This window comes from Rhamphochromis longiceps, linkage group LG14 (genome assembly GCF_057381845.1).
Source record: "Rhamphochromis longiceps isolate RC_006_pf linkage group LG14, R_longiceps_female_GT1.1, whole genome shotgun sequence".
In the NCBI taxonomy this organism is placed as follows: domain Eukaryota; kingdom Metazoa; phylum Chordata; class Actinopteri; order Cichliformes; family Cichlidae; genus Rhamphochromis; species Rhamphochromis longiceps.
The window spans coordinates 21,317,428-21,338,376 of record NC_140570.1 but is presented as its reverse complement, the minus strand read 5'-3'; the positions used below and the strand labels follow the sequence as shown (position 1 = coordinate 21,338,376).

The following is a 20,949-nucleotide window of genomic DNA, read 5'->3' as shown; positions in this document are numbered from 1 at the left end:
CAGTTTGGTGCAGGTCTACAATACTTTTCCTGGTGTCCTTCGAAAGCTCTTTGGTCTTGGCCATGGCGGAGTTTGGAGTCTGACTGTTTGAGGCTGTGGACAGGTGTCTTTTATACAGATGATGAGTTCAAACAGGTGCCATTCATACAGGTAACGAGTGGGGGACAGAAAAGCTTCTTACAGAAGACGTTACAGGTCTGTGAGAGCCAGAGATTTTCCTTGTTTGAGGTGACCAAATACTTATTTTCCACCCTAATTTACGAATAAATCCTTTACAAATCCTACCATGTGAATTCATGGATTTTTTTTTTCACATTCTGTCTCTCACAGTTGAAGTGTACCTCTGGTGCAAATTACTGACCTCTGTCATCATTTTAAGTGGGGGAACTTGCACAATCGGTGGCTGACTAAATACTTTTTTGCCCCACTGTGTGTGTGTGTGTATATATATATATATATATATTTTTTTTTCCTAAGAACATTATTTTCATCTGCTAGTTTGTTTGTGTTTTAGGACTGCCCGAAGAACTAATTCTCAAGAATAATAATAATAATAAAAAATACAACAGTCTGGTTCCTTACATGCAAAATATATGGAAGAAGTTCTAAGCAGGAGTTCATGGTTCCTTTTCTGATTAAGTCAGATCCATTCTCTTCCATTTATCCTCATCAGGGTCGTAAATCCCGTCTAACAAAGGGCGAGAGGCGGGTACACCCTGTACTGGTCGCCAGTCTGTCTCTGGGTCACATGGTTTATGAATAATGAAAAGTCCAATTATGGTGCAGGAGGCTTCTGCAACATTCATACTCTCCTCTAATCAGGGAAGACTTGCCAAAGGTGAAAGTACTTTCTGAAGAAACTCACCTTGGGCAGCAATGCTTTAGACATATTGAACTAATGCTTACAATGCTAATAAACAGAGCACAAACTTTAAACATGAAGAATTTTGATGAAAGCCAAATTACTGCACTTTGCCTCTGTGGCCACAAGAGGGCATTAAAGTAACACAATTCTACAAAAAACAAAACCAAAAAAAAGTCTGACTTAAAAGGGTCAATTCACCCCACATCAAAATATATTTTAATGCTGCAGACTTAAAAAAAACAAAAACAAAAAATCCTGATGACTTTAGTTAGATCTTCAGATTTAACAAGGCATTGTCTGGACAATAGGTTAGACACTAACTAGCATTTGATCTGTAACCATGAAACAGTTCAAAACAGTTTACAAATGTAAATTAGAGGTCAGTCATTCCCTTTTTCCTCACTCCATATAAAACATACATCTTGTTCTTTTAACAAATCTCTTTATTTTAAACTGGCACTGAATATGTGACTGATGTGGGGGGAAAAGAAGAAGAGTCAACCAATACACCAATTAAGATTTTAAAAAGAAATTACAAAAATACTCCTCAGCACACCACACTTGTGTAGAGACTCATTTAACCATCTGATAATAAAAAAAAGTCAGATCTAAAATATCAACAAGATAAATACTAACTCCAAACAGGTCACAGGGAAAGTTGTAGCAGGGGAATGCAGCTTGTTACTTTGACTAGTAAGCTAGTAAAGTATACCAACATAGTATCCACTTCAGTAAACTCCACACTCATGATTCATCTAAACTACCTGCTTGTTCAGTTTAAGCTTACACACGATTATGAATAGAGAAGTTTCCTTAATCCATCAATATTTACATCATACAATATTAAGTGCGGCCTTTAACAGTAGCTAGAGGCAAGGCTTGCAAAGAGCTTAAGTTGTTGGCTGTGCACAAAAAAAACAAAAAACAAAACCAGATGTTTTGTACAGTGTGGATAAGTTAGTGATATATTTTTTTAGCATATATATTTAAAAAAAAAGTGTTTACTGCTCTTCTGCTCGTTGAACATCCTCAGCAGTGTTAAAAGGTGCTCCTCTCTTTAGCTACAGCCTCATCGCTTTAAAGATAATTTTAAAGAAGCCACTCACACGCTTGACCAGCTTAATGCAACACAATTCGCTGAGAGCAAATATGCATTGTCCTAATTTTGGTCCATATTGTTTCTACAGCTAATAAAAACAACACATCATTACACCTCTGGAAACCTTTCAACCAACTACAACCTGAAGCATTCAAAAGTAACACCCATGGAGAGCTTCATTCATTGGCAGGGATATAAACATGTCCTGACATGGTCTGAATATTTAATCTACTCAAACCATGTCTTACCTCCTTTGTTCTCTGTAACATGTTATATAAACACACTTCATAAAATGATAGCAGGCTACACAAGTGTTAAAAAAAAACCAAAAAACAAAAAAAAAACCAGACAAGACAGCAGGTCAGTGGCAACTAGCCTTAAGGGAGCACCAATTTAGGGGCCGAGGGAATGACAGCATGTCCCCGGCCATCTCCCCCCGTGAGTCCACTCTCACTGAGGTAACTTTCTGTTGGCCACAGCATCCAGCTCTACGCTGGAGAGGAAACGCCTGGACAGCCGGTGACAGTTGTAGCTCAGCTCTGTGGTATAGATGGTGCTGGCTTTCTTGGGGTAGATGATGGTGGTGCTCTTGAACTGCTTGGGACGATGGCGAGGCTGGAACTCTAGCTGTGTCACGTAGTGGCGCCAGGTGCTGTTGGACACAGCCATAATGGTCTGCCTGCAGTGTTCGAGGCTTTGGCCCCACGGCTCCAGGCTGACATTCTGGATGAAGTGGCGGTCTGAGTCATAGTGCACTGAGGAGGTGTATCTATGGATAAGAGAGAATGCAGCGATTTTAGTCAAACAAAATACAGTAAAGCTAACTCGTGAGCCAACAGTGCCACTTTTCTCTTGTACGTGCTTTTTGGGCTGTCACATCAAAGACAACACACCTCATTTCCTTTGGTGGTAATGGATCAAGTGCTATGCCTTCCCCGAAGGACAGCGGGTGTAGCTGTGGGAAAGATCCAGCAGGTAAAGCTGGAACCTGCAAAACATGAAACAGACCCTCAGTGGATACATGGGACCTTTGGCCCAGTTCAGAGCCACAGGCGCTTTAAACAAGACGTTTTGGTTTTTTACGCATATAAACAAATAACTTTAAAAAAAAAAAAAATGTATGTTCAGTGCTGAAGTGCCCTACTTCTTTACTTAAAAGAGGGCTGTTGCCTAGTAACTTCAATAACCTCTACTTTATGTCTCAAATCAATAGCAACATGCATTCAAAAGTAAAACAGTCATTTTTAAGAGCAAGAAGTCAGATTTCAGGTGCAGTTCACGACCATTTGTTTTGCTCCGACAGGAAACTGATGGGTTAGATCACAGGACGTAGTGAGACACACTGGTGGTACGTACCAGGGAACCCCTTCCTTCGTCTTCGGACACAGAGCTCACTCCACCGGCTTTATCTGCGGACACAGGCAGCAGCCAGGCACTGGGGCTCGGACTAGGGGGTAAGCCAGAGTCCGGGCTATCAAGTCCTCTCTCAGCCCTGCAACTCATATCCAGAGGATCTCCTTCACATAAATTTGGCAAGTTCAAACTGCCAACCATTTCTAGGTAAAAGTTGCAAAATCCCAGCGAGTAAGAGGCAGGTTACGAAAGAGGATTCCTTCCAGCGTGCAGTCCGCCGTATTCTTCTTCTTCTTAATTATTCCGTCACAGAGTCCCGCGGTGTAGCTGCTAACCTCTTCCCGGACAGCATTCACGGCTGCACGCTGGAAAAGTCATCAACCAGGCGGTAAATCAGTTTCCTTCCCTCCACAACGCCAAAGCCAGAAACTCGAGCTTTCGAACTTCTTTATCTTAACATCTCAAAAACGCCGAGCACTTTGTGCCACCTCCACGGTGAAGACATTCAGAGAGACTTGAGCAGGTTTGTCTCTGAGAAACACTGAGCTTGTCCTGCTGCCCGCGGGTCCTCTTCAAACTTCTTCCCCCTTCAAAGGGGGCTTTCAGATCCACGAACACAGGAAAGGAAACGCCTTTCGAATCACTTGAGTGGCTGCTGATTGGTCAGAAGATAATTAGCAACAAGAGACCGGGCCAGGCATGGGAACTTTTCCAGATCCTCATTCACTTGCAACCTGGCGAAATCAGGTTGATGCGTTTTCCTGGTATTGTTCGAAACGCGCAAGTGAGAAAAGAAGTAGTGTACGCCCATGTTATGAAGCATAAGGAAAAACTTTATGCTTTGCACTGTTTTTGCACTGTTGCCCGTGGAATACAGGCAATTCAAAGCAGTGGCATTTTGCACCTGAAGGAACTAATGCAGGAGTATCAAACATAAGGCCTGGGCACAGGAATGGCAAAGACTTTTTCCTAACACAATTTTCCAAAATGTGAAGGAGTGCATATAGATTTTGATTTTTTTAAAACTGTATTTTCATAGGACTAGCGTTTCCTATTGATAAAGACCACCGCCCCACTGGCATTCATACTACACCAAAGTAATAAAAGTAATGGATACAAAAAAATAAAATAAAATCAGTTAACTTACAGAAAATGTTTTTTTTTTCTTTTTTAAATTAAGTCCACATTTTTAAAAAACTTTTTCTCCAGTTTTACACGTTTATGTTGTTTTACTGCTCTGGCCAATGTAGCATAACAGAGGGCTGCATGTGGCCCAAGATGTAAAATAATGTGCACACTAAATGCAGCCATCTAGTTTGCCAATGAGGAATTATGGAGTTGGGAGACACCGATGTCAAAATGCATAAACACAGCCAGGGAAAAGGCATCGGATAAGGTTTTGGTGTCTGCAAGCCAAATTTGGAATATATTTGACCTTGAGATCAAAAAACAAACCTATTTGTGCACTTTTATGGACACACATTCACTAAAAGAAAACCTTTACCTTCTATCACTAAAGATGATTTTTAACAGAGGAGTAACCTTTACAGAATATGACTGCACACTTGTGCGATTAAGGTCAAAGACAGCCTAAGTGTTAAAAACCGAAGGGAATCCAAAGATCCCGTTTGCTTAAAGAAGCTACGAGTTCAGTTTGGGTCACGGGACAAACACAGCAAAAACAATCAGAACACCTATGATCACGCCCCCTTTTAATGAATGGCACACAGATTTCAACCCCACACTGAATTAAAACAGATGAGCAAAAAAAGAAAACCCACGGTTATCCTTGAAGTATAGTATTTTCAGCTTTAATTAAGATCAGGCCTCCTGGAATAGATATGTCGAGAGAGAAGCAGCCAGAAGCTCTCTGATTAGAGTTTAGTCAACAACTCCACATTCTGCAAAACAACAAAAAACTGTGCAACAATTAAGTAATGTTACAAAACTCGGGCTTTAGTGTAATAAAACCACAGAGGTACATGACATGTGTAACAACATCAAACAGTTAAGGAAGTTTCCTCATAATCCACCCTCAGCTTGGGTAGGCATCAGTCAGAAAACTCAGTCAACTTCTTCCTCCTTCTCCACGAATACAGAATGCAGCACAATGATGGAGTCTTTGTGATGAATAACCGCAACAAAGTTGAAGGCCATGCCAGCCTACGCTTTTCAAGATGCGATTTCACAGCCTCTTCTTAATGAGCTTCTCTAGTTTGCGGATACGTGAGGATTCCTGCTCAGGGGTGGGGGTACTGAAGGACAGAGAGGGCCCACCGTCTGCCCCCGAGGGCGGAGTGGGTAGCCTTTGCCTGAAGAGCTCCAGCATGCTGCTCTGCTCGCTGCGCTTCAGGCCCTACGCACACAAAATAAAAATAAAGCACACACAAATATATATTTAAAAAAATAATAATAAAGGACGCAGGATAACAACGACAGGTAAATGAACCTATGCAGCACAGCCTTATGGGAGATATCGTTGAAAGCTAGATGAGAAAATCCACACTGGCAGAGACAAGCTAACTGACCTTCATATCCAGAATCTTCTGGAAGGTCTCGGGATTGCCATCAGCCAGGAGCTTGATGTAGTTATCAACAAACACCACCGGAGGTTCATGTGGGGCCATCACCACCTGCAGAAAAGTAGAGTTTAGGATTGTTGATGTCGCCTTACCCTCCCACCACAACCACCAGCACCAACCACCTTCCTGTGAGCCATCACACGATGACCCGAGAGATCTTTAAGTGATCCCATATGGGGGCAGCTATGGGCCAAATGGGAGGAAAAGGAGGGGCTCCAGCTGATGGAGCCATGCAGTTCTAGCTGCAAACAAAGTTTAGATTATACTTCTATATTTAGGCACTTCTCCTTTTACACACCAATTACCTCAAGCACCAGTGGATCACCCATAATTATTTTGGAGGTATAATGAGTCTGGGTGAAAATCAGCTTTACGGAAGAGCAGGCAAAAAAAAAAAAAAGTTTAATGGGGCGCAACTTTTCTGGATTTAATCCTCTTGGTTGTTTTTTTTGTTGTTGTTTTTTGTTTTTTCCCTACAACAGAGACTGGGTGGAAAACGCAGATCAGTTAGCATTTCTTGAAGCCGCTACAAAGAAGGAAGACCAACACATGGCTGACAGACCACCCCTATTCCCATCTCATGCATACGCGTCCACAGAAGGGACCAGCTCACAAAATGTTTCTCCTATCTGTCACTTAACAGAGTCTAAAGTCTTTCAAGCTTTGGTTCCATCTTCACTCGAGGTAAAATAAATGAGAAGACGAGCTGCGGAGGGAGTGAGCGAATGGAGGAATCAGAAGCAAAAGACGGAGCGAGTGAAGAGCAAGCATCAAAGGCTCAGGATCATGTGGAATTCTCTGCTTTCTTACAAGCTCTGCTGACTGAGTGATTTACTAAGCAACTGTCCTGGAGCCAGGCCAAGAGCAAGGCCTGTAGGGACCCTTGTAAAAAAAAAAGAAAAAAAAAAAAGAAACAAAGAAAGATGGAGATGCAGTTTAGAAGTAAAATGGGCATTAAAAGGGAGAGAGAAACCGAGTAAGTGGGGTGGGGAGATTTAGCACAGTGAGAAGGGTAGGGATGAGAGCTACCTTTAAAATACTCTCTAAAAGAGAAGAGAACTTCAAAAGTGGGAAAGAGAGACGGAGCCATGGCAGGCTGGGCTGGGTGTGGAAAACAGCCACGTCTCAGAGGCTTTGTACCGGCCAGGAGAGGCCGTCTCAGACGGACCAAAAAATTCCTATGCACTTTGAACATAACTAAGCACTGGCTCGCAAAACAGACAGCCCAAATAAAGACAGGTGACAAATTAAAGGAAAAAACCATAAGGAAAAACGAAACACACCCATTTCATCTTTTCCAGGATGACAATACTCCCATCCACACACAGGGAATCACAAAATGGGTTGACGAGTAAGAAAATAACACATGCTATGACTTTGTCGTCAACAGGTCGCAAATGTGATCAGAAAAGGCACTAAATAATAACACACACAGAAAATTGTCCTATCTATAAAGCATGGTGGAGGGATCATTGTTGTTTAGAACTGTTTTGTGTTTTGGAACTGTTAAAAACAAATTAATATTCTGAGCTAGGCAGGCTGGTGACCTAAAAAGCTGCTACAATAAACATCTCATGGAGGTTGCACTTGATAACTGAGGTTCCCTAGGTTACCAAATTCAAGTATACCAGGGAGCAGATGGAGTGATTTCTCAGTAGGTTTCATTTATTTTTGGCACATTATGTATATATTTTATTTTGTATAGATGTTATTTATTTATTGTGATTACTTCTTGGCCTTCTTTTAGCGCCAATGTGCAACAGTACCGCAATTTTGTTGTACTATTGTACAAATTATGAGTGTGCAGTGACAATAAAGAGGTAAACTAAAAAAACATGCCTGTGTGTTATCAGTTTTATCTAAAATTCGATTAGAGTTCCAACTGAAATTTTGGTAATTTTAAAAGGTTAAACACAAAAACATGAAAGACTGCATTTATCCTCTGTTTTATGGAGCATTCTAGCAGTTTTCAGGTGATTGTTTTGCTTCATGACACAAAACTTAATATTTTGGTGGTGGCACACTCAATGTGGACTACCTACCTTTATAGGCTAAAGAGGCAGAGTCTGAGATAAAACTGAGCAAAAAAGCAGAGCGAGTGCTGGATGTGTATGAATCACATCACCGTGTCAGAAAAACAACTCCAATAAATCATTATGTTGTTCCACTTGTGCTGTCAGTGAAGTGTTTGATAATCTATTAACCATAACTCTACCTCACACACGCAGCTTGTTATGCTACTCAGGAAGCAAGCATAATCAACGTCTGCTGCTTTAAGTCACAGTAACATCTACTTGCAACAAAACACCATGGTTTTGATCTTCATTTGGTTCACAAATGCTGTTATTCTTATAATTCTAAGATCAGCTGATTTAAATACTAACTATTTTAAACTCTAATTTACCCCCATGGACTTCAAGTTCTCCAGGGTATAAATGAAAACTTGCAAAACAAAGCTGTTTCCGTTCAAAGAACTTAGACTGCACTTAATTAATTGACACGTACAAGGAATCTGCTTTAATCTCAGAGCTTTAAATACTTAAAATTGCTCCTTTAACGCTCCCACTGAATTGCAGTTTCTCAGGAAGACGGATTTTAATTTCAAGCCACAGCATCACAGAGTGTAATTTAAAACTATCGTTGAGGTTAGGCAGAGGAATTCTCGTATTGACCTCCTTTCATTGGGATTGTCTTTCAGAGGCTTCACTCTAAGCTCAAGGTGGAAGCAATTACCTACAAGGAACCTTGATGTTACACAAAGTCAATGCGTAAAATGTTGGATAGTACAAAAAGCTTCTCTTTACCGTCTACAAATAGTTACAGTAATATATCTTCTTTACATATAGTCTATATTATCATTCAGTCTATCATATCATTAGAAATACTCCCTGTTAATGTATTTACAATTTACAGTGAATTTTCCTCAGCAGTTTGTTTGGTATCAAGTTTTTGGGTTTTTGACATGTCTGCTGTATCAGATTTCTAGCCTTCGGAATGATGATTCTGTCTCCAGTTGTCACAGTAATGCATATAAATCAATCAAAGTTAGCAGCTATGTCTGTGAGAGCTTTCCACAAGCCATGCAGATCACATTCCAGCTAAAGGGGCCCACTGGCAGTCGAATTCAGGAAAAAAAATAATAAAAAGAAGCAGACAGTTGTGGGTTGATGTGAATGAATTAACATAATTCTATAATGTGAAAGCCTTCTTAATGTGTGGCAGATGAGTGGAAATGTACGTACGCACATTCAGGGCATTTATCAGGCAGACAAAGACAGGTTCTACAGAGGCCCCGTGGAACAGAGCGTATCCCTGCAGACAATGGGCTGAACAGACGATCGAATATGAAATGGTTAGGAGGGTTTGCAAAGACAGCAAATGTCTAAGACAAAACAATGTTAGTGCGCCCGAGGGCCAGAATCTAAGCTAGGGTGTAAAAGCGCCATCAATCTAAACTATTTCTTATACAGTCTCACAGAAATCCACTCCCTTACTGGGAAAGCTTGGCCAACATAGCATGATCAGAGCAGGTCACACTTAATCACACATCAAGACTGTCCATCTTTTAGAGGAAACACGGCCTCCTGGGAGCCCAAGAGGAAAATCAGGGACAGGCGGGTGTTTTCTACCCTCGTGGGACAGTTAATTAGGGCGAGATTAATCTATGGCATCCGCATACCAGTGTCCTCAGGAGCCTCATAAGGGCTGATCCCAGTGACTGCACTCCACAGCTGAAAACAACGTCCTGCATACAGCATGCCATTCTGCACGTGTGGCTGTGTATTTTTCCGCGAGTAGACACAAGGTTATAAGCATTTATTTATTTACTCACTCATACCTTTCCACTGGCTCAAAGTCAACCACATACTGAGTTAAGAGTATGAGCGTGAGTATTACGTTGGCCTGTTTAGCATTCATTAAAACAGCAGTGCATTAGATTTGTTCCTATTCTTTCATTACCTCCTGTGAGACGCTTTATTTTGTGGAAACATGCTTATAAAGTGTTAGTGTAAGTGGGGTTAAGGACACAATTAAAGGACTGTTCTGCCCAAAATAAACTCCAAGTAGATAATCTGCTCAAGTGACTCAAGACAAACATTTAAAAGTTGGCTCGCCCGTCCAACCACAAACACTCGCAGGAGAAATGTTTGTTCAGTCTATTGTTGAGATCGGTGGAAAAGCAGTTAGCTGTAGGTCGTGCCAGATTGTTCTTGGTTAAATGTTAGTGTCAGCACAAAAGCTCGTGTTTAACTGGATCTGTCAAGTTTCGACATCAAATCTGTAAAACAGCAAATAAAGGATAAAGGAAAACCCCCAAAACCCTTTACACTGCACCTACGTAAAAGGCTCTATCTTACAGGCGAAGCCTTTAAAGGTCAGAAAAAGGAGCTTCAGTTGTTAAAAAAAAAAAAAAGGCCAGCAGGAATTTAGCCACCTAAGTTAGATATAATAAAATCTTAAGTGACCCATAAAAAATGACTATCATTGATACTGTGTTTAAGTTTAACTATATGGTATTTAAAGCTCTCATTTAAATCCATCGGTTTAAGATTCTTGGTTTATGCAAGAAGTGTAAACCAGCGGCCTAAGAAGCAAGGTTAAGTGGTTTTCCAGCATACATTTAAGGACGGTTAACTGGGATTGTTTTCATACTTGCACAAACATTCACTTGAAAGCTGCCAGGAAATACGTGCCTGAATCAAACAGCTGCACCGAAGTCAAGCTCACATTAATGCCACCCCTCCCACTCCTTACCTTAAGTATCATCTCTGCACGAGTCATGCCTTTAACCACTATCTTGGTGTAGCTGGCAGGTGCCTTGCGGAGCACCTGGGAGCCTATGGAGGGCAGATCCAACAGGACCGTCTTCAAGGAGTGAGTGTCGAGGAGAAGCTGGTGGGATAGTTTGCACAAGACTTAAACTCAGCCTTATACAATCAATCGCAAGTAAATGTATCCAAGAGCCATAACTTTTCAGACAATTACAGTAGGGGTTTTCTGTTCACCACAACAGTGGATTTTAAATCAACCTATCGTGATGTGACTAAAGTGCAGACTTTCAGCTTTAATTTAAGGGCTTTAAATGGTATTGCATTAACTGTTTTAGAAATCCAACATGCCCCGCTCATAACGATGCCTCCACCATGTTTGATAGATGATGTGATTTGACTTAGATCAAAGCTATTTTTCTCCTTCTCCATCACTTTATTTTCCTATCAGTCTGATATCAGGTCATTCAATAGATGTTTTCTGGCAAACTCTAATCCTGAGTATAACCATTCATTTGCAACACTTTGTATTTATGTTCATACAGGAGTCTCTTGATTGTAGTCTTTGTTAATGATATGTCTACCTCTTTGACAGTTGTCTTGAGAAGGTAGGTGTATCATTTTCTCAAGTTTTCCAAGTCAAGAAAATGAGGATGTTGTCAAGAGGGTTTTATTAAACAAGGAAAAATGTTGCGATAAGCCATTTTAGTTGTCTTCAGCGGCCTTCCAGGCCGTTGACAGTCATTGTCCTGGCCAGTGCATTTATACAATACTTGAATGAATGTACCAGACTGCTGATTTGGCCACTCTTAAGTTTCTAATAGGTCGATTTTGTTTTTCCAGCCTAATGGTGACCGCCTTCACCTGCATCATCAACTTTTTGGACCTCACATTGAGTTTCAGAAAAGAAAACACCCCACTTAACTCCAGATCTTGTATATGCTTTGTAATGAAATAACAAAGGAACAGGCCCTCTGACTGGGGAGGATAACACATAAAAATGACTCTAAGTCCTACATAGTTACCGTAATGTAATACTTTTGTTAAACCCTTTAAAGTAAAAAGGAAAGTCACATTTTAATTGTTTGGTTTTAAATCCCTTGTGGTGGTGTAAAGAGGCAAAGCTATAAAAACACTGTAAGGCCCTCATTGTATATGCATCACAACAGTAATGCATCTTAATACAGATTGCAATAAATGAAACTTACTTGTTCAGCTCCCACCATGCTGATAGGCTTACATCTAAACAAGTGGTTGATGAATTTGGGAATGAAAGAACTAAGGATAGAAAGAAATGACAAATATATCAACAAACAGGAGCTTTCACACAGGGCTTAAATAAAGAAGTGTAAATGTGTGCTTATGCACTGTACTTTGTGAACTTGATGCAGAATTGCGTGAAATATTTGCGTGTGGAGGCGAGATTGTCTCTGATGATTGGCACATTTTGTTTAATGTGCATTATAATGGATGTCACATAAGGACTCTGGTCACCAACATGCTCCACACTCTGCCACGGCATCTAGAGGCGGAGAATTAGAAGTTTAGCATATTTACCATCTGGTTAATACAATAAATCCTTTAAATGCACTGAAATAAAGAGAACTCTACTGTTTTTCTTAATGAAGATTTTTGACAAACAGACATTCCCAAAACAACGATCTTTTGGGGATTTCTAAAAATACACTATAATACCAAAAGTACTCGCTTGTCTGTCTTCACACATATGATCTTCAGTGACGTCCCATTCTTAATCCATAGGGTTTAATATGACGTCAGCTCTTCAGGGAAGCTATTCCACAAGGTTTAGGAGTGCGTTTGTGGGAATTTTTGAGCCACACACTGATGTTGGACCAAAAGGCCTGGCTCTGTTTTAATTCATGCCAAAAGGGTTCTATCAGTTTGAGGTCAGGACTCTGTGCAGGCCAGTCAAGTTGTTCCCCACCAAACTCACTAATCCATGCCATTATGAACCTTGCTTTTTAAACTGGTGTGTAGTAATGTTGGAAGAAGAAGGGGCCATCCCCAAACACCCTGCAGAAAGTCGGTAACCTCTGTGCACTATGTGCCTATGTGACCCTGCTCTGTGATTTTATGTGGCCCACCACTTTCCCAGTCACTTCCATTTGTTATAACACCACTAACAATTGACTCTGAAATATTTAGTAGCGAGGAAAATTCACAACTGGACTTCTTGCACAGGGGACATCTTTATCACGATCGCCTGCTGGAACTCACTGAGCTCCTGAGAGCGACCCATTCTTTCACAAATACAGTGGAACCCCGACTTATGAAATTAATTTGTTCCAGAGGGTCTTTCATAAGTCAAAATTATCGTAAGTCGAAGCTCCTTTTTCCATTGCCTTTTAAGTGAGGCGATGCTGGCTGAAGACAGCATACGTATGCATGCATACATACGTACGTGTGTACATGTACATTACATTATGGAATTTAATTCTAAACTTTAAAACGAAAACTTACATTTACGTTAATTAATTTACGTACGTAAACTGTGCAATGATATTTTTTAAACATTTTTTTTAAACTCGCTCATATTTATGCTTTATGCCGGCCCCATTATGAATGAAAAATAGGCTGATTGCAAACGAAAAGCACACAAAATAGCGCACTGCAACAACAATACATCTTTCACGTGGAACAGTGAAACGCATTTCGCAAACGGATTTCGTTACACGGGCATTTTGTCGTACCACGGGCAAAAATATTGCCGTTAAGTGCCTTCGTAACTTGAATTTTTCGTTAAACGGGGTCTTCGTAAGCCGGGGTTCCACTGTACTTGTAGAAGCTGTCTGCATGCCTAGGTACTTGATTTTATAAGCTGTGGCCATGAAACTGATTGGAACGACTGAATTCAAAGATCTGAGTGGGTGAGTGAATACTTTTGGCAACGTAGCGTATTTACAATACGAGCTGAATGTGTGAGTGCATGATTGTGCTCAACCTTGCTCATAGCAGTTAGTGCAGGATCACAAGCAGCATCAAGATCCTGAACAAGCAGCTGGATACTATTTGAGATCACACTGTGAACACATGAAAAGGGAAATCGTCACACTCTTCACATAATAGCAGCTAGGCTTTTTTTTTTTAGAAGAAATAAAAGCCGGTTTGCAGTTGTCACGTACGTGCTGAATGTGTCCATCTCCCCCGTCAAATTGATTCTCTCTACCAAGACTTTATCTACCTTCTCCTTCAGCTTCTCTTCCAACTGGATCACAAACAGACAAAAACATGAATGTGCACATAAACAGACAAATAAATGGTCTTTACTAAGAAAACATCAAATGTCTTTTTTAAATTGTCTGTGTGAAAGGACAGAATGGATGAAACCTTTAAGGCTTTAATCATGAATGTTTTCCTGATCAAACGTGTCATTCTGTTAACTGTCAACATGATGGACACGTTGCACGCTCCCAAAGGTATTTCTTTTGCTGATGAAGATCTAAGTTACATGATGCACCATATGTGTACATGCCTGCTGTGTTGTAGCCAGACAGTACTCCGCAGTGCTCAGAATGCTACAGATCAGGCAGAGCTCGTCTACAGTGAACTTTGCTGCTTCAGAGACTTCTTTTTCTTTCAACAGGCTGCTGATGGTAAGACCCCCGCTGTTAGTGCTGGATCTGGACAGAGATTGACAAAATGAGAGGGAGAAAATCAGCAGTGGAAAGAGATAAAACAGAAAGAGACAGAGGGGTCATGGCTGGTCCGAGCAAAATACAAGAGGAGAAAAAACAAGCTTTAAGGCTTTATAACATACTTTACAACCCTATTAAGAAAAAAAAGTGCTCTGTAAAATGTAGATCAATTAACATTATATTATATTTATGATGATATCACGTCACCTCTTCTTTTAACAACACTGTCAGCACTTGGGAACTGAGGAGACAAATAACATTTTCCCATTCTTCCTTGGTACAGAATTTCAGTGTTGTGGTATTTTTATTTTTTCATGTGTGTAATTTATCAAAGGTTTTCAGTGGGTGAAAGGTCAGGCCTGCAGGCAGGTCAATTTAGCACCTGGTCTCTGTTGAAATAAATGCAGAACATAGTGAGGCATCATCTCCCTGAAATCAGCGAGTATGTTGCTACAAAACGGCTAAATAGCTTGGTCAGGATTAATGTGCTGCCATGTTACATACACTAAAGCATTGAACACTATAATGGATGTTGGTTTGTGACAAGAAGAAAGATTTTTTTTACATTTTGATTTGTCAGACAACAAAACAGTTTTCCACATTACCGCAGTGGATATTTCTGTTAATTTATATTTTTTTCTTTGACTGGCTAAAATAATAATAATAATGATAATAATAGTCTACTAACAGGACACTGCAGAGCTCAGATGGAAGAAACACTGGGTGGGTGAAGACTGTATCCCCATAAATATGGAGGTTTGTGCAAGGAACAGAAATCAGATCCATGGCTGAGTATCGCAGGATTTGAGACTATGTGTGTGGGTGAAGGAGATCGAACAGGTACTGAGGGGGCAGGACATTAAGGGATTTATAAGTGAGAAGAAGGATCTTGTAAATGATGCGTGACTTAACCGCGAGCCAGAGGAGATTTATGGGGGTGGGGGCGATTTGTTGTCAGAGCTTGGTGCATGTTAGAAGCCTGGCAGTTGTATTCTGGACATACTGGAGTCTGTCCAGGGCTTTGTCAGATATCCAAAGGCATGGATGAGGGTTTCTACTACATAGTCATTGAGTGATGACCAAAGTCAAGAGATGTTCATTAGGTGGAAAAAAAATAATCTGGTGACAGATTTGATATGAGCATGGAATGAAACTGTGGAGTCTAGAATGATACCCAGGTTGCAAACTTCAGGGAACTGTTAGATGGTGCAACTGTCAATAACAATGGGTACAACTCCTATCTTCCGGAGTAGGGCCTTGAGGGCGATAACCATTAGCTCTGCCTTGAGGCACACCGTGGTTAACTGGGGAAGAGATAGACCAGGAGCCTCCCGTGATGACAAAATGTGTTCATTTAAGAAGGTACTTATACAGCCCTGAGAGTGCTGTACCAGTTAGGCCAAGAAACTCAAATATGCGTGAGAGAAGGACGGTGTGAGAAAAAAGGAATAAGAATGCTGAAGTGCTGTGGTTGGATATCTTCCAAGGCAAGAGCTGATTTATTATACTTATAAGAGGGCACCGAGCAGGTACGTTCTGCCTTGCAGTTTTGTAATAAGTCCTGGTCATGGATTAAAATGTACTTTATTAAAGCACACACAAACACTCCATTTGACAAAAACTATGAATATACAAAAAACAAAAACAAAAAAAACAAACGGTAAATAAAAAACGAAGACTGTGGTACATTGTTTGTGCTTGCATTGTATTGTAATTGAAATGTTTGTGGTGGGACTTCACATTGTTTACAATTTGAGACAAAGAATTACTCTATGCCATTAAGTTATGCAATATTGACCTCGGGATGTTTTTTTATTCTTCTTCATGAATCTAGCTGATGTGGATCCTCTTTTCTACTGAGCTTTAAAGAGAACTCCTTTAAAGAATAAAATAAAACACTGGTAAAGAATCCATTATTATTTGTAACTGAGACACAAATGTGGGCCACTGGGCCAGTGAGACTTCACAGACGACCCAGTCATTAATAAATGTCAAAACAAAATATGTGTTTAAAACCACAACACAGCTCAACCTCCATTCTAGGGGCTCTTCCAAAACCAATTCACAGCACACCACACTGGACGGGTGTCTTTAAGTAAACACACTTGCAAAGAGTCTGAGTGCATCTATGACAGTGTATGTATACAAGTCAGAACATGGTATGCATTAGTCGCCATGCTCAAGTGTGTAATTACAGTGCAAAGCATACGCTTGTGTGTGTGTGTGTACACACCAAAGCTAGTGATGAGTTCTTAAGTGGCCAGTGAAGCAGAGATGTTTTTGCTGGTAGCATTTTGGGTTTTGCCACAGCTTAACCAACTCCAGATTGCTTACAACACGCTATTCTCATTCATCAAACAGAGCGAGGACTGAGGATGTTAGTTTCAGACTGAACTGCTAAACGGTCCCAGCAACAGTTTATGGGTGTGACACACTTGTTTAGGAAATGGTAATCCCAAATAAATATGTGTCATTGATGGAAATTGTTGAAAATTACTCATATATTTCAAAGTCTGATTTTTGTTTTTGTGTGGATTCAGCATCTTCAACAATGTCATGCTAGTTCTTTTTTTACTTACGTGTAAAGTGTTGCAGAGAACCACTGAAACGGTCATGTTGATAATATAACTTTTACCAATTACATTTTAGACATATCGTTTTTAATTTAGACTGAAAACCTGAAACGGTCTTACTTAGGCAGGTTGCCAGAGAGGATCTTCCAGGCATACTCTCTGAGGAATTTCTGGAAGATGGTTGTGAGGGCTATCATCGGTTCTCCAGTGCTTAGTTGGGAGCACTGCACCATACACTTTTTGTAATAGACAAACAGGTCAGCACAGCTGGGCAGTACTGCTCCACCCTCCTCCGTGCCAGCCTTGGGAGGGCCTTGTGCCCGGAAATCAGCCACAAACCGGTCAATCAGCTCACCCAGATTCCTGCAGAAACAGAAAAGAAAGCAAGCACCCATGCATGAAGTAGGGTCTTGTGAAATTAATTAAATCTATTTAATTAAAACAGGATTGTGTTTTTTCCCCATATATCGATTCATGGACGAACTATCAAGCAGACCGAGTGAGACGGATAAATAGGAGAAACTAGTTTAAGCATCAAAATAATCAGCGCTGCAGTCAACAGGTCCACAGCCAGTTGGTGTGGCCCACTCCTGCTGAATCAAGGAACTAAAGCCAAGGACAAAACAAGCAGGCCACTGTTCTCTTCTGCTATGTCCCACTGGGGACAAGCTGATCTGGCCGTTGCCTGTAAGGCTGTAGCTGCAGAATAGGTCAATCCCATCCCCTTGGACAGACAAACACTATTTAACGCTCCAAAGAGCCAAGAACCAGGGGCTGCATGCAAGCACCACAGTTCCAGAACTGTTACAGGAGCCATCACCAACACTGGGGGAGGGGAGTGACTGACTGAGGACGTAAGGGTGGTGGTAAAAAAGTGAAAGGGGAGGTGAAAAGAAAAGAAAACAGGCAGGAGGAATAAAGAGAAGGAAAATCAGACTTGGAGAAAGAGGGTTATAAAAAAAATATAATATGGATCAAGAGAAACAAAACTGAAACATGTATTACATAAAGGGGGCCTGAAGAAAGGCTACCAAAAAAGAAAAAAAACATAAAGAGGTGGGAAAGAAAATAGGCAGATCTGCTGCGGCAGCACTTTCGCTCACTGTCTGTGGTTGTGGAGCTAATGGGAAACATTTATGCCACAGTGGATAGAGGAACAACGGATGGAAAGACAGAAAAAAAGGGAGTGAAGTAGAATAGGAAGGAGGGGAAGGGGGGTCTGATTGATGAGTGGGCAATGGAAAAAGTATGCATGTGCCAGCTTTACACACAACCTGCTCCCAATTCTGGGTTTGTGTACCCTGATCCAATTAGATCTTTCCTGCTTCTATGAGTGTGTGTTGCTCACTTGTCTTGGGACTCTATGTAGACGTATAGATGAGGTTCAAAGCATTTGGAGACAATGCCATGGAAAGGGTTGTCTGGAGCTTTGGGCTTCTTTGGCTAAAAGAATCAGAGAATAAAGGTGACAGGACATTTTTATTTAGCCCCAAGAAAGTTATTCATCAAAAGGAGGAAATATCTGAGGGCGCAATTACTTTGCGAAGAATGTCAATAAGGTCAATCCAGGTTAACTTACCTTAGTCAGATCTTCATCCTTTTCTGTGCCGGCCTCCTCTCCTGGCTCATCCTCCAGAAAGGGGTTAGTTGGGTCTAGTGGGCTGTCTGGCCTCTTCTGCTGTAAAAATAGAATAATAGAGCATGTAATAGCTTGATTCTCACTAAAGAATTTGTGGCATATCTATTACATATTATTATATTAAATATAACAAAGCTGTTTAATATTAAATTCAGGATTTATCACCTTTTTGTCAGCACAGACCAGGCTTTCATAAATCTGCACCTCCAATAATTAAATTCCACTCAACCAAATCCCCGATTGAATAACCAAACCAGCAAGGGTGTTAATTGAACTGAAGACAAGAGGGACTCTGTCTAGCCTAAACATTATCAGTCCTGAACAAGCCTGGCCTACTTGGCCATGGCAAAACTAATCACACCCCTCATAATCCATCCATTTCTGTGTGTATCACTTCCACCTCCACATGGCAGAATGACCTGGATTAAAAGGTTTCTTTAGGCTGTGACACACCAAAAAGCACTCAGTGTGCGTGTGAGCAAAATTAGCTACAAATCAACAGTTTTATGTATATAAACAAGAAATAGAAAAAAAAATGAAGATATGTTTTGACTGACTGGGATTAATCTGTAGCCTTCCAGTTGGCTTAAACTACAACAAAGCCAACTGGAAGTATTTCAGTGAGTGTTAAGTTCCCAACTGGAGAGCACATGTTTTGCATCAGTTTCCCCTGTCAGAGTATTTAGACGGCTTTTTATATAACAAGGAAGGTGTGACTGAAGAGTGCTTTTAATGTTGCAATTATGATCAAATTTGCTACATCTAAACTGTATTTGCATGTGGATATTTTTAGCCTTAAAACGTGTATTGTTAGGTGGGTATTGTTCGTCTCTGTGTGTTTTTCTTACTCCAGGTACGTCCGTCAAAGTGCATCCCGTGAAGCGTTTGGCCAGCAAGCCCTCAAAGTTTGTGGTCCTCTGAATGGCAAACAGAAGCAGTTTCACCTCAATCTCCTTAGCCCGTGTTCGCATCACTTTGGCTAGCTCAGCCCTGGGAGAAACCGAAAACACACACAAAACACGGACATAGTGTCAATTTGAGCGCGTTACCTCTAATTTCTATAATTTGACATCCCAAAATGTTTGACACTGCTGCAATTTTGGCCAGATGTTTTTCATTCCCAGTAGCAACACATGGTGCCCGCTTACTTCGACGTCTTCTCATGTAGTTGAGGGGGGAAAAAAAAGAGACCGAGAAGTGTTTCCCACTAGGTCACTGCTCATGTAGGCCACCTACGTCAACTGCGCAGAAAGTTGTACCGGATCCCGGAGTCAGGCCTGGCACACCATAACAGCGGGGTTCTTTTCATAAAGCCAAAAAGTCCTAACAAGCAATTTCTCGATTTTTGCCTGGATAATTTCATTCAAATTCTTCTCGGCTGGACAGACACACAGTGTTTGCTAATCGGCATAAATTAGACCAGTTATGCACAGTGTAACTCATAACCTAATTTTTGTGTCAACACATGCCCCCAGATGGGTTTTAAATCCCAGGTTTTACTGTACGTCTATACCTGGTGATGTGGCAGAACTCCACGGCGATACGCTCCGTCATGCACCACTCTTCAGGAAACATGCGTCCATATTTTTCTTCATAGTCCAGCAGCTGGCGCTTGATCCAGGCATAGCGGCGATCGATCTTGTCGAGCCAAGCAACCTGATAAACAGGGACAGCCATTTCTTTTAGAATGAGATTTGACCTGGTTCCCCCTCTCTATTATGGAACCATACAGTAAATAAAAACCCATTTTTTCCTCCCCAGTTCTTACGTCTTGATTTTCCTGGAAGAGGACCAGATACTCTGAGAGGTGCTGCCTAATAAACTTCTTGATGATCTCTTGCTTGATGCGTGGGTCGAGTACATTTGCCACCAGACAGGCATCCCTCAGCACGTTACTGGGCCCACCTGGTCTCTATAAGAATAGTTCGGGACATGAAAGATGTGTTTGTTCTAAAATAGAGGTAGATAAGGAAAGTAGACACATGAAAATGGAGAGTTTGGGTGGAGATATTTACCTTCGAGCCCTGTGAGGGGAAGGCTTCTTCAAAATCTGCCAAGATCTGAGTCCCCAGCTCACTCTGTGCCGCCTTTACTCTAGACAGGTCAAAATGGTCATTGAGCAATTAACTGTTATCTCAGTCCATTTTGCTGAAATTACAGCATTTTAATGTTAGCCTCCAAAAATACTGAACAACAGAGAACAGAGGCAGACATATTTCGGTTCACTAGCTACTGTGACTGAGACCTTTCATGACTAACAGCCAGTTAGCAGATCCCTTATTTAAGTTCTTGTCAAAAAGTCAAACGGGAAAACTTTTTACAGCCGTCAGCCTTTCACTTACACATAATGACCAACTGTGTTTTTGAACTGCTACAAAAAACATAAAGACTCAACAGGGTAAAATACTTTCAA

General features: G+C 41.0%; 2 protein-coding genes across 2 annotated transcripts in view; both read right to left on the bottom strand.

Annotated features, from left to right (window-relative positions):
• Positions 1 to 1,103: 1,103 nt before the first annotated feature.
• rflnb (refilin B) lies at positions 1,104 to 3,950 on the bottom strand. Its single transcript, XM_085379422.1, has 3 exons — positions 3,321 to 3,950; positions 2,858 to 2,952; positions 1,104 to 2,733 (listed from the first exon to the last, which is right to left on the bottom strand). The coding sequence occupies exons 1-3, from the start codon at positions 3,516 to 3,518 to the stop codon at positions 2,415 to 2,417; spliced, it is 612 nt and encodes a 203-aa protein (XP_085235548.1). The 5' UTR covers positions 3,519 to 3,950; the 3' UTR covers positions 1,104 to 2,414.
• A 1,150-nt stretch (positions 3,951 to 5,100) lies between these two features.
• vps53 (VPS53 subunit of GARP complex) overlaps positions 5,101 to 20,949 on the bottom strand; it is a 28,182-nt gene continuing 12,333 nt past the window's right edge. The window contains exons 8-22 of the mRNA XM_085379421.1: positions 20,552 to 20,630; positions 20,305 to 20,448; positions 20,050 to 20,192; positions 19,385 to 19,526; positions 18,477 to 18,575; positions 18,246 to 18,340; positions 17,018 to 17,260; positions 14,162 to 14,309; positions 13,812 to 13,894; positions 13,631 to 13,709; positions 12,042 to 12,190; positions 11,877 to 11,946; positions 10,655 to 10,792; positions 5,846 to 5,950; positions 5,101 to 5,673 (exon numbers count right to left, since the gene is read on the bottom strand). Coding sequence (XP_085235547.1) covers positions 5,503 to 5,673; positions 5,846 to 5,950; positions 10,655 to 10,792; positions 11,877 to 11,946; positions 12,042 to 12,190; positions 13,631 to 13,709; positions 13,812 to 13,894; positions 14,162 to 14,309; positions 17,018 to 17,260; positions 18,246 to 18,340; positions 18,477 to 18,575; positions 19,385 to 19,526; positions 20,050 to 20,192; positions 20,305 to 20,448; positions 20,552 to 20,630 — 1,888 coding nt within the window. The 3' untranslated portion in view covers positions 5,101 to 5,502. The remainder of the gene's footprint in view (positions 5,674 to 5,845; positions 5,951 to 10,654; positions 10,793 to 11,876; positions 11,947 to 12,041; positions 12,191 to 13,630; positions 13,710 to 13,811; positions 13,895 to 14,161; positions 14,310 to 17,017; positions 17,261 to 18,245; positions 18,341 to 18,476; positions 18,576 to 19,384; positions 19,527 to 20,049; positions 20,193 to 20,304; positions 20,449 to 20,551; positions 20,631 to 20,949) is intronic.

What these genes read in the sequence shown, in the direction of transcription:
- rflnb (XM_085379422.1), bottom strand. Translation starts at nt 3,518, where the DNA reads ATGGTTGGCAGTTTGAACTTGCCAAATTTATGTGAAGGAGATCCTCTG. An exon ending in ACGAAGGAAGGGGTTCCCTG is followed by an intron (nt 2,953 to 3,320) that starts GTACGTACCACC and finishes CATGTTTTGCAG; the next exon opens with GTTCCAGCTTTACCTGCTGG. An exon ending in TTACCACCAAAGGAAATGAG is followed by an intron (nt 2,734 to 2,857) that starts GTGTGTTGTCTT and finishes TCTTATCCATAG; the next exon opens with ATACACCTCCTCAGTGCACT.